The sequence below is a fragment of the Hypomesus nipponensis genome, chromosome 11 (assembly GCF_054491055.1).
Source record: "Hypomesus nipponensis isolate SF chromosome 11, ASM5449105v1, whole genome shotgun sequence".
NCBI lineage: Eukaryota > Metazoa > Chordata > Actinopteri > Osmeriformes > Osmeridae > Hypomesus > Hypomesus nipponensis.
This window is the reverse complement of record NC_140371.1, coordinates 17,733,154-17,748,832: the sequence shown is the minus strand read 5'-3', so window position 1 is coordinate 17,748,832 and position 15,679 is coordinate 17,733,154. Positions and strand designations below refer to the sequence as shown.

The following is a 15,679-nucleotide window of genomic DNA, read 5'->3' as shown; positions in this document are numbered from 1 at the left end:
ATTGTTTTATTTTTTACACACACCCACCAGAAACAATACACAAACAAACATTATTCTACCCAAATAAAGGGTCTAAAAGTATTAGGATTCAAAATGTTTACTTTATATATACATACTGTATTGACATAAACAAACAATAAATAACATGTAAATTGTACAAATAAACTTTACATTCAGTTACATTGTCACTTATCAAATGTCTCACACACAAATCAACAGATTCGGTATTCATTCTTTTAACTAGTCAACCAACATTCAGTTCCATCCTATTTAAATCCTTACCCTAGTGTGCTTATATAGTGTAGAAGGAAATTTAAACCAGCTTCACTTAAAGAGAACACACCATCATCCACAGCAGCATATGTTAGCTCTTTCTAGGACCATTTTACTTGGTTAAAGGTATCCCAAAGTATAATGTTGTCGTTCCTTCCTTGCTCAGTCCTAAACCTACTCAATTTCATCTTGGTAGCCAACAGAACATTAAAATGTGCAGAAGTACAGTGTCAGCCTTGACATTGGCCAGCAATATTGGCAGCTCAAAACAATCAAATAAATAAGAAATTATCTATTAATGACATTCTGATAGGACTTCACATTATTGATCAATGAGCCATAAAATTAATAAGCTGAATCAACCATCTACTGGGCAGATTTACTTTCACTGAAGTTACACAGGAGGTTTTTGGCTCCACTCTGCCAAGCAAGGACACTGTCCATGGGGGTCTTTCCATCCTGCAGAAAGATAAAAAAGAACAAGGCTTTAAATAATCAGCTACAGTAAATTTCACGTAACCATCAAATTCAAATAACCACCGCCATTAAAGTCACATTTTGTGTTTTAAACGTCTCTCAGGTCTAGGTGTTTGTAATAGTATGGCAGATGGCAATAAATGCTTATACAATGTGAGGCTTGTCAAACAGAACCGGTATATACTTACACTATTCTTAGTTTTAAGACTGGCCCCATACATCATCAGCAGCCTGATCATTTTGAACCTATTTATCCTCACAGCATCGTGCATAGGTGTGTCTCCATCCTGGATTGACACAGAAAGGGCTTTAATTTAATGCATGGCACAATAAAAACACAACCCTGCTCAATTGACTTGTTCACAGAATACTGGCAACCCTTTAAAGCAATATTGGCCACAATGATTTGTCACAACCAGCAATGTCTGCGATTATTCCATCCAACTGATTACAATGTGAGTCACTTTCATGAAGGGCTGCATACCCTGTCTTTGGCATTGACGTCGGCTCCACAGTGGATCAGGTGCTCTGCACATTCATGGTGACCAGTCCTCACGGCAACATGAAGAGGAGTGCTTCTCAGCTGAGAAAACGGGTAAAAGTTCAAAGGTAGGATCACAAACGCAGCGAAACATGCATGGATGGTCAAAATGATTGGCTACAGATGCATCTGATGCATTCTTCCTTGACTACCTTGTCTCTGGAGTTGATATTGGCTCCTAGGTTGAGCAGAATCTCCAGAGCAGGCAGGCTGCCTCCTCGGCAGGCCCAGTGAACTGCTGTTGCATCCAGCTAAGAGAGGAGAGGACACCGTTAGACTGGATGTGCGCGTTTGTGTTCGTAAAAAACGTACGGACACAAAAAGAGGGTTGGAGAGTCAGAGAGGGACTAACTGAAAGAGGAAGAATAAGGCAGAAGGAGAGATATTGAGATATCGAGGGATGTGATTACTTACTTTGTCTTTATTCTCGATGGAAGCCCCAGCCTCAAGCAGTCTCTTGACAATCTCCACATGTCCCTTTGATGAGGCTTTATGCAACGCTGTTCTCTGGAACTGAAAATGAGAAATATTTGGCTAAATATTGATTTACTTTATGTCTTCTGTAAGATCCATTCATACCCCATTAGTTTCCCTTCAACTGAACCAGACCTGCTGAGAATCGGTCAGTACTTACATGATCACTGACATTGGGGTCTCCTCTATCTGACAGGTACTTCTCCACCACAGGGAGCTTGTTCTCCATTGCTGCTTTCAGAAACATTTCCTGATCCACAGTTTCGGGCTGCCACAAAACAATAACAAACATGATCACACACACCATATTGTTATCACGCAGTGTCGACTTCTCAAAGAGAAAGCGACAGAGAGCATGTGCATGAGAGTGAGAGGAAAAAGAGTAAGAGAAAAAAAGAGAAAAAATGTGGTTCTTACAATGATCTCTGGCTCAGGCTCCTTGTATACAGGCATCTTCCTTTCCCTCCTCCTCTTTCTCAGTTTCATGATGTTGAAGAGGTCATCCACTGTCTCCAGCTTCAGTCTGCCAGCCTTGTCAACCTGGGGAAAAGACTTGATGATTGGTTTGAACACAATGTGCTCTGTGTTTCTTTGATAGACTACAAAACACTTTTATATATTTTTATGTCAACCTTTGAAGATACAAATATATAGACATATATCTAAACAAATGGCGATCTTACATTGAGGGCAATGACGGACACTTCCTCCGGCACATGGTTACTCTGTTCAGGAGGAGACAGCTCTTTGTGGGATCTTCTGTCATCATGCTTTTCTTGATGAACAGCGGCTTCATATACACCCCCTAAAAACCCATCAGTTTCCTGGCCCTCAGACCTCTTACTAGTGACCTAAAGAGAGAGAGAGAGAGAGAGAGAGAGAGAGAGAGAGAGAGAGAGTAAGAGAGAGAGAGAGAGAGAGAGAGAGAGAGAGAGAGAGAGAGAGAGAGAGAGAGAGAGAGAGAAAGAGAGAGAGCGAGAGCGAGAGCGAGAGAGAGAGAGAGAGACAGAGAGAGAGCGAGAGCGAGAGAGATAGAGAGATCAATTAAATTGAAGGCTATTGGTATTCTCAGGAATTATCAATCCTCTACCTCCAAAAGCAATGTACTGTTATTGTGCCAGTCTAGACGAAAGCACATAGCAAGTCTTTTCAGACCATGTCCCTACTCCCCTGAGCCAGGGATGGGGTCTGTCTTTAGAGAAAGTCATGAGGCTGTTGCTAATAAAGGCGTGTTTAATGTCCCAGCCCATTCTGTCAAATCACATGCACTTCTGTTGACTTGGCAGAGCAGCAGAATTATTATTAGGAATCAGTCTTTCATCAACTGAATCAAGAACCAAGTTGTGTGTCAATTGTGTCCAATGGATTTGCAATGTTTTCCCCTCTTTAAATAATGTATATCCATGGCATCTCACAGTCAACACCTCACGGACATTCTGTGCACCTAATCTAAAGTCCTATAGTGCCTCAGACATGCATATAGTTGTTAGTGGGCAGGACCTACCAGTTCTTCAACGCTCAGGAGTCCCATGTTTCTCTGTGATGTGAAGTAGTCCGGTCAGTAGTTCAACAAATTCAGTGATCATTCAGTGCCTGTTCTGTGTGAGCCTCTCACCTGCCATCCATCTCTTATACATTTGGGACACCCACACACACACACTCGCTAGTAACCACGCCCACGTTCAGTCGCCAAAGCTGGCAAAATGTGTCTCGTCACGCTTGGCATGCGTCCCTGGAATGCAATGATGTAGGCGCAAGTGGTGGTGACTGATAGAAACAAGAACGCATTGGCAATAGCTGCGACCACGGGGACATGTTAGTGGACAGACCGACCGACAGAGCAAGCTATAGTGCTGCTGGTCCCAGCTAAAAATAGACTCACTTCCTAACATCCTCTCCTAGCTGTCTACTACTCGGAGATCAAGGTGAAATTTCAGAATGCCAAACATACCGACAGGAAGAATGATGACCAAATTGATCAGCAATGCGCGGCCTCCGTACATGTAATAGGTGAAGTGACCGAAGCTAGCAACTCGTCAAGAACAGATGCCACATGAGTCAGAAACGTAAAAATATCTATACGCCGTGTCTTAACAACTTTTTTTTGTAATTTGGAAAAACGTTGGATATTCTCCTAGGAATATTTAAAGGCTACAACATTTTCCCGCGGTACTTCATCAGCGCAACATCAGTTATGCTCAGTAGCTTTCGTTTAGTGTTAAGCCGCTGGGAATCCATAGAAGGACTTGACATTTTAATATAGGCTTGTGTGAAATGCCTCTGGAAATATATCTTGTTTAATCTATTATTAGCAGTGTAAATCTCGGGGCTACAGCCTTGTTTGTGGGAAAGTTATGATACAGTTGAAGCTGTGGTTGTGTATACGGATGAGAGAAAGAAAGCACCCAGAGCTCTTTATTTAGCTAGGCTACTCCATGTAGACCTACTGACAGCAATTTAGCAATGCAGTTTTGACGATTATGCTTTATTCAGATTTGACAGAGGGGAAATTTGGAGGTATTGACACCAAACAAATTTGATCATCCATATTCCTCCTAGGTGACCCTGGACAGTGTTTTGCTCTCTGAACATTATCCCTTCAGTAGGCTAATTGAGGATATCACTCTGTATGTGTGCCACATGCCGCAAACAGACCTGAGGATTAAACCTCACACAGACAAGACAAGAGACACTTATAGACCAGCTGTTAAATAGGATGGGCCACAGACAGAGAGCCTACAGTGTGGTATGGCGTTCGTCCTAACACCTGTCAATGACAGAACATGATCCACATTCAAGTTCATTGCTGGTGAGAGGGGAAGCAGTGGAGCGAGAGAGAGGGATACATGAAGGTAGTATTAGTGTTTAGGGGATGAACAGGTGAACAGAAAAAGACCCAATTCAAGAAAGTTAGGGGTGGGAATTTGAGAAGGGGAAGGTGTGTCTGTGAAAGATGAGGAGTGTATGTGCATGTGTGGGTTGGGGGCACAATCATGTCAATCGTTGTCCATTTGATATGTATAGGACACATCAATCACAGGTCCTGTCAAAAATGATTGTGGGTGATGTTTAAGCAGCAGACCTCTATCTATACACCCGGTCCAGCTGATCTCTATCTTAATTGCTCCTGTGAGTTGAACAAGTAATGATTTATAATACAATACATTTCAAGTTCAATTGTAGGACTTATTTAGACCAAGATTTTGTACTGTTTTGTTTATTTAACTGTGCCACTTTTGGAACCTTCAACTTTAGAAAGTTGTCAGCATTTTTCTGTCCTATGCATATTAACACGTTTCATCTGTCTATCTGTCAACTGACATGACTTGTGTGTGAATAAACAAAGACTGAAGCTGAGACAGGCTGCCGAAAGACACAAATGTTCTGTTAAATATAACGGCTGCCTGTTCTTCTATAACAGCAGTAAGTGTATGCCTATGTATGTTTGTTTGAGAGGGAGTAAATATATCTTGGCTTCAGCTGTTAATGAAAGTATTTCAGTTGTGATCACACCCTACCATGTCAGAAATGGGTCTGGCCAGTGGCTAGTGCTAGTATGGGTAAAGTATGACAAATATGGAGACAGTAGATTTGATCATTTTTAGCTTAGAAGGAATCCCAAATGAGCTATCCCTCTAACTCAACAATAGAAATATAATCATCACGTTGGGGCTTTCAGTTGCTTAGAAGACATTTCTGCTTTCCTATATGATTGGTAGGCTTCTCGTTGGTAAAACTTGTTGTTCTGGAAACCAAATGCTATTTTCAGTCTTCATGGAGTGACAAGCAAACGTTGGCTTGGTCTTACCTCCTCCTCACTCACTCTCTTTCATTATTCAAATGATTCCTGTCTTATCATAGCCACAGCAGATTTGAAAGAGAATGGACAAATTTCAGGGCAAAGAAAAGCCCTATCTCCTTCTCTCATTCCCTCCCTCACTCTTTCTCTCCAGTTCTCTTTGCATGAGACAGTGCCTCCTGTTCTCATTCTATTCAGCTGCTTTTGAATGAAAACAATAGGGATAGGCTTCCAAGTAAAACAAAATAGATCTGTCAAGGAAATATAATATCGCCTTTGACATAGGCCTATCAGAGATGTGCACTGTTCTCTGTGAAGTGTTCCCATAGTTTTAATCAATCATGGATACATATATTTCAGTAAAGGCTACATAGATCTGCTTTGGTTAAATACATCTGAATTGTTATATGGTGTTTATACTACCCAAGGTTACTTGTGCGTCGTAGGAACGTGTAAAAATGTATGACATCAGATACCTCAGTATAGCTGGAATTATGAATAGTGCCGCACAGCTGCGCCTCGAACTCTACCTACTAGTCGTTAGATCAATGTTATTGGATATTTAGAGCTAGACATGTCTTACATTTTGTTATTTTATGACGTTTGCTATAATACAAAATGTAAAAATAAAAAAACTACAAAAAACGGGCATTTCACTTCAGATGGGTGCCGTTCCCGGACCTGGGTGTAAGACTGTGTATTATGACACACACATATACACTCACACACACACAGCCTCCCCGCCCACTTTCATCTGCGTGTTTGTGAAAAATGTGGCTTGTTCCGTATTCTTGCCGCTAGTTTGTGATGGCCGTTTCCTAGCTGAATTGATCGAAAAACTCGTTGCGTACAGGACAATATGTTCATCGCGATCACGCCGGCATAAGTAGTGGTAAGGACTTTTTATTGATTAATCCGATGTCATATCGTCAAACTTTATGCTGTAATGATGGTATGGCTAATGCGTGAGGATGTTGACATGCGCTGTGGAGGAGGACTGGAAGATAACACGCATTTCAGCTCGAGCTTGCCGAGCTTGTGTCGTTTTTGGTAGCAGGCTTCAACCGGTTCAGTCTATGGTCTGTCTACTATAGCAAACGCTCCGTGTAACTTTGTTGCAAACATGGTGCGTAGGCTAATATTGCTACAGTAGCTTCCTTGGTAGCTTATGTGGTTACATTGTTGTTTTGACTCAGGTGACGCAAACCTGCCGATGAGATAACGTTAAGGGCTTCTCTGTTATGGCCATGAGAAGAGCATGTGCTTCTCACAAATTTATTAACTGCGTGTCAAAGATTTTTCTAGCTGAACAACGCTTTCAGTTGTAGGCTAGCGTTACTTTTAGCGTTTATCTCACCACGACCGACTGCTTCTCTCTTTTTGAGTCGACATAGCTATTTATAGTTAATGCACACGTGTGTATGTTAGTGTGTTCGTGTGGCAGTTTTGCCGTGTAGACAGGTGTTCAACAGAATCTTGCAATGGAATGATGGAGTGTGCACTAACTCATCTCTCCTTGGACTGAAGTTATTGAAGTAGTACTGAGTTTGCCTGATAGTGACCTGTCTAACCCATTCCTGTGTGCTTGCAGACTATCGGGTACAAGCAGTTTTCTGTTAGAATGTGAATCCTAGCACAAGTGAACTGGCAGAGGATGAAGATGAGGATGACTACTCAGAGCTCACCCCAGATTCTTCAGGGGCCACAGGCACATCTGTGAAACTCTGAACTGGGCTGGTCATGATGGCGGAAAGGAAACACCTGGTCAGAGAGTTTAATCACTTCATCACATGCTATCTTTGCAAAGGTTACCTGATCAAACCAACAACAGTCACAGAATGCCTGCACACTTGTGAGTAGCACGGACACACACACACACACACACACTCACACATTCTTTGTCTCAAACAAACCAGTGCATACCAGGTGCATACCATCATGATTCATAAGCATAAATTCAAATATAGCTGTGACCACGTCCGCATGCAATGTTTGTGGACCAACAAAGCGAGTTACACTATAGAGCTGCAAGTCGCAGCTAAAAAATACAATAATACAATTCAATTTTTCCACAGTTTGTAAGAGCTGCATCATCCAGCACTTTGAGGACAGCAATGACTGTCCCAAGTGTGGCATCCAGGTCCATGAAACGAACCCTCTGGAAATGCTACGGTAAAACACAAAAAATACAGCCATTATACGTCCTCCTTAATCAGAATCTATCTACACGCACTGTAGATTGTGGATCTGAACTTGTCTGGAGACCTTTCTCCAAATTACCCAGTGCTCTTGGTCTTCCCAGGTGTGACAACACTCTGGAGGAGATCATCTTTAAACTGGTGCCTGGCCTCAGAGAGAGTGAGTCCCTCTCCACAACCTAACCAGAATTAGATCATCAACATATCTCTGGTCCAAGTCGGTCAGTTTAAAACAAGTCTAGACCTTGTTGAGCCTAGCCAGCGGCCATCTGGAAAGCTGTTTCAAAGTAGGTCATGTTGTTCATTTAGGTGATGTAACTGATTGGGGTATAACCTTGTGTTGGTGCTGTTTTCTTTCTGGTTGTTGATGTCGACTAGAAGAAGAAGAGCAGGAAGCCGAATTTTGGAAGAGGAATCAGTTGAAAGACAACGGCCCAGGTATGAACACATTCTTGAGATGTGCGTTCACATAGCAACTGTCAGAAGACTATGCAACAACACACTAGTTGCATTTTCTCATGAGCAAAGGAGAGCTGAGCTGTTCAGTTGCTATGCTACAGGGGACGGGCTCAGGTGCAAGAAGCAGAGGAGTGAGGAAGATGAGGATGAAGATGATGACTACCACCGGAGCGACCCACAGATCGCCATCTGCCTCGATTGTCTCCGTAACAACAGTCTGTCAGCGGAAAACACAGTCAAGGTATGCGTGGGTGTGAATGCAGCATGACTGGTGACGGCATGACCTCCGATCCATCCTTATTCTGTGTGTGTTCTCTGAGCGCTGTACGCATGACTCCTCGTTTCTTCTACACTGCAGGACCTGATCAAGAGATATATACGCTGCTCCAGTCGAGTCACCGTGGGAACCATCAAAAAGTTCCTCAGCCTGAAACTACAACTTCCAAGCTCCTGCGAGGTGAGAAGCACGAGAATGCCATTGAAACTGGCAGTAAATATTAAGTAAAAAAAAAAAAGTATATCAGTGTGTTGTACATAGAATTGTAATCTTGTGGTGTGTGTGTGTGTGTGTGTGTAGCTGGATGTTCTGTGTAATGGTGAGATCATGGGAAAGGACCACACTCTGGAGTTCATATACATGACCCGCTGGAGACTGCACGGTGACAACGTAAGCCCAATCACCAGCACCTTCCATCATAGTCATAACATCCTGAGTTACATAGATTACTGGCCATTCCCTGTCCTCCTAAACGCACGGACAAGTAGGGTTGGAGTGGGAGGTTGGTGGTTTGAGTCCTGCATTTCAGGGGAAATCAAATTCAGACTAAATTGTTTGATAAAGAAAGATATTTTCAACAGAGTATGCTTTGTTATCTAGGATTTCTTTTTTTCAGGAAGAAACTTTAAACAAAACACACCTTGTTTAAATTAGAGCCAGTGAGAAAATGTGAGTGCGCCTCATCACTTTTCATGTTAAATTGAACTCACACCTCAGCATATTTTCGATACGCATTAGTCAGTGTCAGATAAGCTTTAGGTGATAAACTCAGTGTTCTGTTGGCATTGTACCCAGTGAACCACAGCCTCAACCCACTGTTCTAGTGGGCCAAAGCAAGTTCAGCTCAGCCTTCTAGGTGTGGACAGTGTTTGAAGAGTGACGACAGCTGTCCCTGTGGGGGGTCCAGGCTAGAGAGGGAACCAGGGAGAGAGACAAAGAATGGAAGGAAGGGAGGGAGAATGAGGGGAGGGGCGGGAGCTAGTAGAGGAGGAAGAATTGTAAAAAGTCGAGAAAGAGACGGAGCGAGAATTAGAGAGTTCCATTGTCGGACTAATCACCTGACAGCTCCAGGGTCTCTCCTGTTGCTTTCCCTGAACATTCTGGTCGAGGCAGGCCTGGCGCGTAGACAGAGCACCTTACTGACATGCCGGCTAGCTGGACAGAACTCTGAGTTCCTGTCCTGATATGCTCTCTATAGGAACAGACACTATGTTTAGACGACACAGTGAGTATGCCCAGAAGGGAGGATCCAGTTCTTCCAGTCATTTACAATCATTCTTTAACATGAGGTGCATGATGTGATATCTCTTGTCATGGAACTCCCAGAGAACAGTCTAAACCAGGGGTGTCAAACCCTGGTCGTCAAGGGCCCATGTCCTGCATGTTTAAGATGTTTCCCTGCTCCAACCCACCTGATTCAATTAAATGGGTTGTGAACGACCATTCATTCGAATCAGGTGAGCTGGATCAGGGAAACATCTCAAACATGCAGGACAGCGGCCCTCGAGGGCCAGGGTTTGACACCCCTGGTCTAAACTGTTTGATGCTGCCAGCAGCTAGTAGTTATGTTACTCTGTGAGTTGTTTCTGAATTAGCCTTTTTCAGGGATAATACACCCACATGTATTTGTAGATTTAGGAGTTATGTTATAATGCCTTATTCTTCTCTTCCCTCAGGCTTACCCTATGATTCTGGAATACAGGCCTAGAATAGACTTTGGGTAAGCTGAACACGATTTTGGGGATGATGAGCACAAGCGCAACCTTTTGAGAGAAGGACTCGAAAGACTTGAGGATGGTGGAGCATAGACTTTTCAAAACACTTTTCAGTAGTTTTTCATCCTTTAACATGAGGTTGACTTGATGTTTTTCATCCTGTCACGATTTCTTTCTTGTTGCCTGTGCCCTTCCAGTTTTGGTGCCAAAGTCTCCTTCAACATTTACTGCAAACTCACACATAATTTAGTTATAGGTGTATCCGTCTCAGTGTCTTTATGCAGGGTTATACTTACATGAGCTAAGCCTTGGACTGCTGTTAATTTATGTAATTATGTCAGCAGAACACTGGAAATAAGAAAATGTATTTTCCAGGTCTTGCTCAATCTCTTTCACCAAGAAATTTAGATGACAATATTTCTGATTAGTTCTTCACACTAAAACACAACATCACAGGACATCCACCAACAGGTTCTAAAGGGTCTGAATCATAGACACAAATCTGGGCTCCTGGTCCAGTTAATAGCAGGTTTGACATTCACTTCTGCAAGCAGATATCAGACAACTACAGCGCTTGGATGCCTGCAAGATAGAGACAGGAACACTCACAGAAGATATTCGATCATCCTGAGATTGATGTGACTGCTATCCCATGTGCAGCTTTAAAGATACGCCTGTCTGTTATTAGGCTGTGCATGTTAAGCTTTGTGGCATGAGGTACTAGTACCACTGCATCATGACCTCCGTAATTCCATACAATACAGTGCCCAAAAAGCTGTCTAGCTGCTTCTTACGTTAAACTGTTAATGTGATGTTTAGCCTCTCAGTCAATACACACTGGTGTTGGTAGATATGTCTGTCCTACTGCACTTGTTCCTACTGCACTTGTTCCTACAGTGTGTTCCTGGGTAGACTGCATTATTGCTGTACTGGCGTCGGTAGCAGTAAAGTTTTTGTATATAGACAAATCAATTAAGCATGTACATATTCAAATTGTTTTATGAATAATATATTCTATTTTTAAATGTGTGTACCTGTGCCTGAGTTTTTGGGGGAAGTTCTAGAAGTTTAGTCTTTTTCTGTACCTGGCTATTTGTATTCTGTTCAGGAATGAATTAAATGTTTTTCACTTTGCTTCCTGTCTTGGACTGTCTGTCTGACTGACCAATGATGAAGAGGAAAACGAGATGAGTGATGTATTTTCTGCCAGTCAGAGTAAACCAGGACAGTGCTACTGATGATATCACTTCAGTATACCCGCTGCTCTGAGTTTTCTCTCGCACACACACACACACACACACACACAAACACCCACACCCCATACAATCATCATCACACACGTGTCCACCCACTTTCACACGTTTATCCTCACCTGTCCCTATTGCTGTTGCTGGAATGTTTGAAGGTCAGAGATATGTAGGACAACTTCCCCCATGGACTTCTCATACACATCCCCTCAAACCCCCGTCGTACCAAAGGGACCTTTGGAATGATAGATTTAGGCTACATTCAGCTAGACCCCTAACCCAAATACCTCACATCACACTCCTGTTTTAAAACTGTCCTCCCAACCATATACTTTCCATTTATGTTTTAGTAGGCTTGTTGCCATCTTGACAGAAGGTCTAGAGGAGGGCTCATCTGCCACGAACAGTAGCAACTGAGGTGTCTGATTTATAACATCTCTTCATGGCAGGGCTTTTCAGAGCACTACTAAGTGTTTTCTTCTTCTTACTGAGAGACATAAGCAGATGTAGCATGTTGTGAGAGGAAGGAATATTGCTATGGTACAGAATGCCGGTGTGATAAACAATCCCTGGGGAAAGCAATCACCTAAAATTGCCTCCTCCTCTTTTGTATGTGAGCCGGTCAGTCTGCTGGATGTAAAAATATCACCTCAGTATCATAGGGTAATGGGAATGGACTGGACTGGACTGGACTGTGGCATGGCACTATGTGTCATCATGATCCACAAGGGCTCAACTCTCATCGGAGCCTCAGTGAAATATGTGTCACATAATACTGGGATCTTAATTATGTGTCAGTCAGATATCATTCATCATCGCAGGTCATCTTTGTTGTCGTCTTTCCTATTTTTTATCCTACTTAATAAAGACACATTTCTGGTTGACCAATGATGCACATCCTAATACAGAGCTGTTAAGAACTAGACTAGGATGCCTTGGTGTGTGTGTGAGTGAGAGACTGAATGTAATGTTTCTGATTGCACTTGATAAAAGACAGATTGACAAAAAAAATTAAAGACAAATAAAGCTGACAAATCTACCCCTTAAATGCTTCACAGAGTATACTGACCAGTATGTGAGTCTGGGTGACCAGATGGGCTTACCTAGTTATTCTTGTCTGGTCAATCTCTGGAAAGTCATTGCTATATGTTGCATCACCCTTCCAATCTGTGGCCCAGAAGGTTTGGGATTACCAATAATAGAAAAGTAAATATACATGGCCTTCTGGGTGTTTACTTTTACTGATTTGTTTACTGTTGTACATTGACCAACAGTTTTTTGGATTTGTTTTATCTAATTCTGTTTATACAGCTGAGCATATATGCTCTTCCATTTATTTTATTTTCATTTTCTCTACAAGGTCACATTCCCTCTTTGTCTTGACCCACAACCTCAATAACGTCCTTGGCAAGGTCGCCTTCCTGACGCTTCATCAGCAGAGAGTGATTTAGCTGGGGCTTATCACAAGCCCCAAGATGAGCGTCCCCACAGGAAGCAGACTCCATATATGGACTTACGGGTAGCCGTGTCAGTCTCTTGATTGTTATGGACCTTGCCTGGTAATGACGACATCAACTTCTCCAGACAGCGTACTACCATGTCCTCACCTCGAGGTGACGTCAGCTGCCGTTCAAAACCTCCACCCAGCAACATCCATCTCTATAGATAGAGACAGATGCTGACATGCTCTGAGCATGACACAGAGCAAAGCGGGGGCGAGGGGTGGGGGGTATGTTGGTGACAGCTCAGCGCAGGCCTGGCGTGGTATAGACGCCTTGGTGATGTGGTCTGAAAGACGATAGTTCCAGACGACCAGCTCCCCAGATGATAGGCAGACAGTGATGGCACATGACTCAAGGACTACTGCGTGACATCGATGACATATGCCTGCTGAAAGGGGCTAACAGCCGTAGTCTCAGTTCAGACACTACAGAGGTCTTCTCTCCTGGGCCACGGTTTATGAGAGCCAGTGTGTGAGTGAGCATGTTGGTGAATACCTGACTGTTTGTGCCTTTGAGACAGGCAGGTGAAACTGGAATAGAAGGGTGAAGTAAGCTTGTTACAAGCACACCAGACCTAGAACCTGATAAAAACTACTCGCACTGTAACAGGAGAGGGTGTGTGTTTGCATGTATGTATGTGTATAATGTAGCACTTTACGTGTGGGGTTGGTATGTGTGAATGGGTGTTTACTGTATCCACGAATAGTGTGTGTTTATGAGAGCAAGGGTGTATGTGCCAGAGAAATAGAAGTCTATGGGACAGAGTGCTTATGTGTGTGTGTGTGTTTGTGTGACTGAAGAGTCACAACCTTGTACAGAGACATCATTTTACCCACCAAATCCTTGTCTGTTCACCTTGAGTTATTCACTTTACTGTCTCAGGGATGTTTACTGGAGGTATTAGTTACGCTATCCTCTGACAGGACATTCAGTCCATCCCTTCTGACATACTTAAGAGCATGAGTCAGTGCATCTGAAAATGAATGACCTAATCTTTACAAGCAACCTGTTGGCACTACTAAGAGGGCTACTCAGGGACTGGCCATGCTTGATGTTACTAAAGATAGATCATCTTACACTTGCAGCATCCAACGTGAAACTGCTGCAAAGTAGGGGTAATCCAAGGCAGTAAACAATTTCAACTGTGAATATCAAACAGAGGCTTCAACAGACTAACTGGATGTCAACGTCCCATGTTTGGCAGGGTAATCCACTAAGTCTTTGCCAGTGACATTGTGGTCAAGCAAAAAGTTACACACCACCACACAGTTGTGTGACCGTTTGGCCAACAGTAGGTTACTTGATGGGTCAGGTGAGAGGGGGAACATGCTCAGTGGTCAGCACTGCTACTATGAGAGCCCGTTGAGGAAATAATTCAGACTGTCCTTACACTTACACATATGAAACACATACACAACGTTCACACACTCGCATATGAAACGCTCAAGTCTTATAAGGATGAGTAAGAAACTTTGAGAATGTTAGAGTGCAAAAACATTTTCACTATATCCGGAAGGGATTTCAGAATGTCCGGAATTGTATTTACATCAAATGGAAAACAAGGCCTGCCCTGAAATGCACCCCCCACGTAATTTCTGTTCAGCATTTTCCAGTATCAAATGATTCTTGTAATGTATATTGACAAGACTAGTATGACTAACCAGAGTAAGTTTCATGCATGTGGCACTTTCCTAGTCAGAGTTAGCGGAGGTTGCATTTCCTGGCAAGACAGAATACAGCCCTGCCCTGAAATGCATTTCCAGCCCTGCCCTGAAATGCACCCCCCATGTTATTTCTGTTCTGTATATCCCAGCATCAAATGATTCTTACTGTACATTGAGGGGACTAGTATGAGTGACCAGAGTAAGTGTCATGCATGTGGGAGAAATGTAACTATCACAAATCTGAGTCACAGCTGGGTGAGGAGCGCCCTCTAACGGAGGAAATGGGAGTCACACGCACACACAAACAGACCATCTTATACTAATACAGTTGGGGGATGTGAATATAACCTCAAGTAACCCATCTGGATGATTCAGGGAAGGCGTGTGTGTGTTTTGGTGTGTATGCCTGGGTTATTCAACATCCTGCCCTACACATGGAAGAGCTCAGGAAAGAGGCTCTGTGGACCAGCCTACTTTCCCTCATATTTGTCCTCCTAATTGATTCCAAATCACTGATTTACGATGACTGCGCAAAACCTAAACATGCTCCTGTCGGTCGACTTAACCTTTCCAGGCCTGTCAGATCAGGGAGTGAACAAGGGCAGATAGGAGGGTAAGAGATGCTTAAGGATGGAATGCACACTTGTATAAACCACCCCCACTTTTGGTTGCTATGAATGAAACCAAATATTGCTCTTGACAACCAATTCACCCATGAGAGTCCCTGCATCTAACAACCAGTAAAAACTGGCAACAGAGATGCAATAGATATGTCTTGGCAGTACATTTTCAATGATCTGGAATAGAACAGAGATATTATTTAGGCTTTCTGCCTTGATACAAATTCAGTGTCAAGCTGTGGTTCCTCACTCCTTTTACGTAACAGTACGTTACTACTCAGCAATGAGTACAATACAGCATGTTTATGAGTTGTGTAATGGTAGTGTGATCTTGGATAAGTTTCCTCCTATCTATATAATCCCATGCTCTGTGATTTAAAAGGCTAAATGGATCCTGAATCAGCAGACCAACCCACGGTCTCTATAAGGGCAC

General features: G+C 42.9%; 2 protein-coding genes across 6 annotated transcripts; one reads left to right on the top strand and one right to left on the bottom strand.

The window, feature by feature from the left end:
- Window positions 1-79: 79 nt before the first annotated feature.
- Window positions 80-3,414, bottom strand: ankrd1a (ankyrin repeat domain 1a (cardiac muscle)). 2 transcript variants are annotated; one of them, XM_084709709.1, is made up of 9 exons: window positions 3,270-3,402; window positions 2,449-2,616; window positions 2,183-2,305; window positions 1,926-2,033; window positions 1,706-1,804; window positions 1,444-1,542; window positions 1,235-1,333; window positions 939-1,037; window positions 80-732 (listed from the first exon to the last, which is right to left on the bottom strand). In XM_084709709.1, the coding sequence occupies exons 1-9, from the start codon at window positions 3,294-3,296 to the stop codon at window positions 640-642; spliced, it is 915 nt and encodes a 304-aa protein (XP_084565835.1). In that variant the 5' UTR covers window positions 3,297-3,402; the 3' UTR covers window positions 80-639. The 2 variants fall into 2 exon arrangements, with proteins under 2 accessions (XP_084565835.1, XP_084565834.1); XM_084709708.1 differs by having other exon boundaries at window positions 80-1,037; window positions 3,270-3,414.
- Window positions 3,415-3,542: 128 nt separating this feature from the next.
- On the top strand, window positions 3,543-11,347 carry pcgf5a (polycomb group ring finger 5a). 4 transcript variants are annotated; one of them, XM_084709712.1, is made up of 9 exons: window positions 3,543-3,690; window positions 7,156-7,416; window positions 7,640-7,736; window positions 7,867-7,922; window positions 8,141-8,200; window positions 8,323-8,462; window positions 8,580-8,678; window positions 8,799-8,888; window positions 10,175-11,347. In XM_084709712.1, exons 2-9 carry the CDS (start codon window positions 7,305-7,307, stop codon window positions 10,220-10,222), a joined length of 702 nt encoding a protein of 233 aa, XP_084565838.1. In that variant the 5' UTR covers window positions 3,543-3,690; window positions 7,156-7,304; the 3' UTR covers window positions 10,223-11,347. The 4 variants fall into 4 exon arrangements, with proteins under 4 accessions (XP_084565838.1, XP_084565839.1, XP_084565836.1 ...); XM_084709713.1 differs by lacking the exon at window positions 3,543-3,690 and adding an exon at window positions 6,212-6,456 and having other exon boundaries at window positions 8,144-8,200; XM_084709710.1 differs by lacking the exon at window positions 3,543-3,690 and adding an exon at window positions 6,279-6,456.
- Window positions 11,348-15,679: the final 4,332 nt, after the last annotated feature.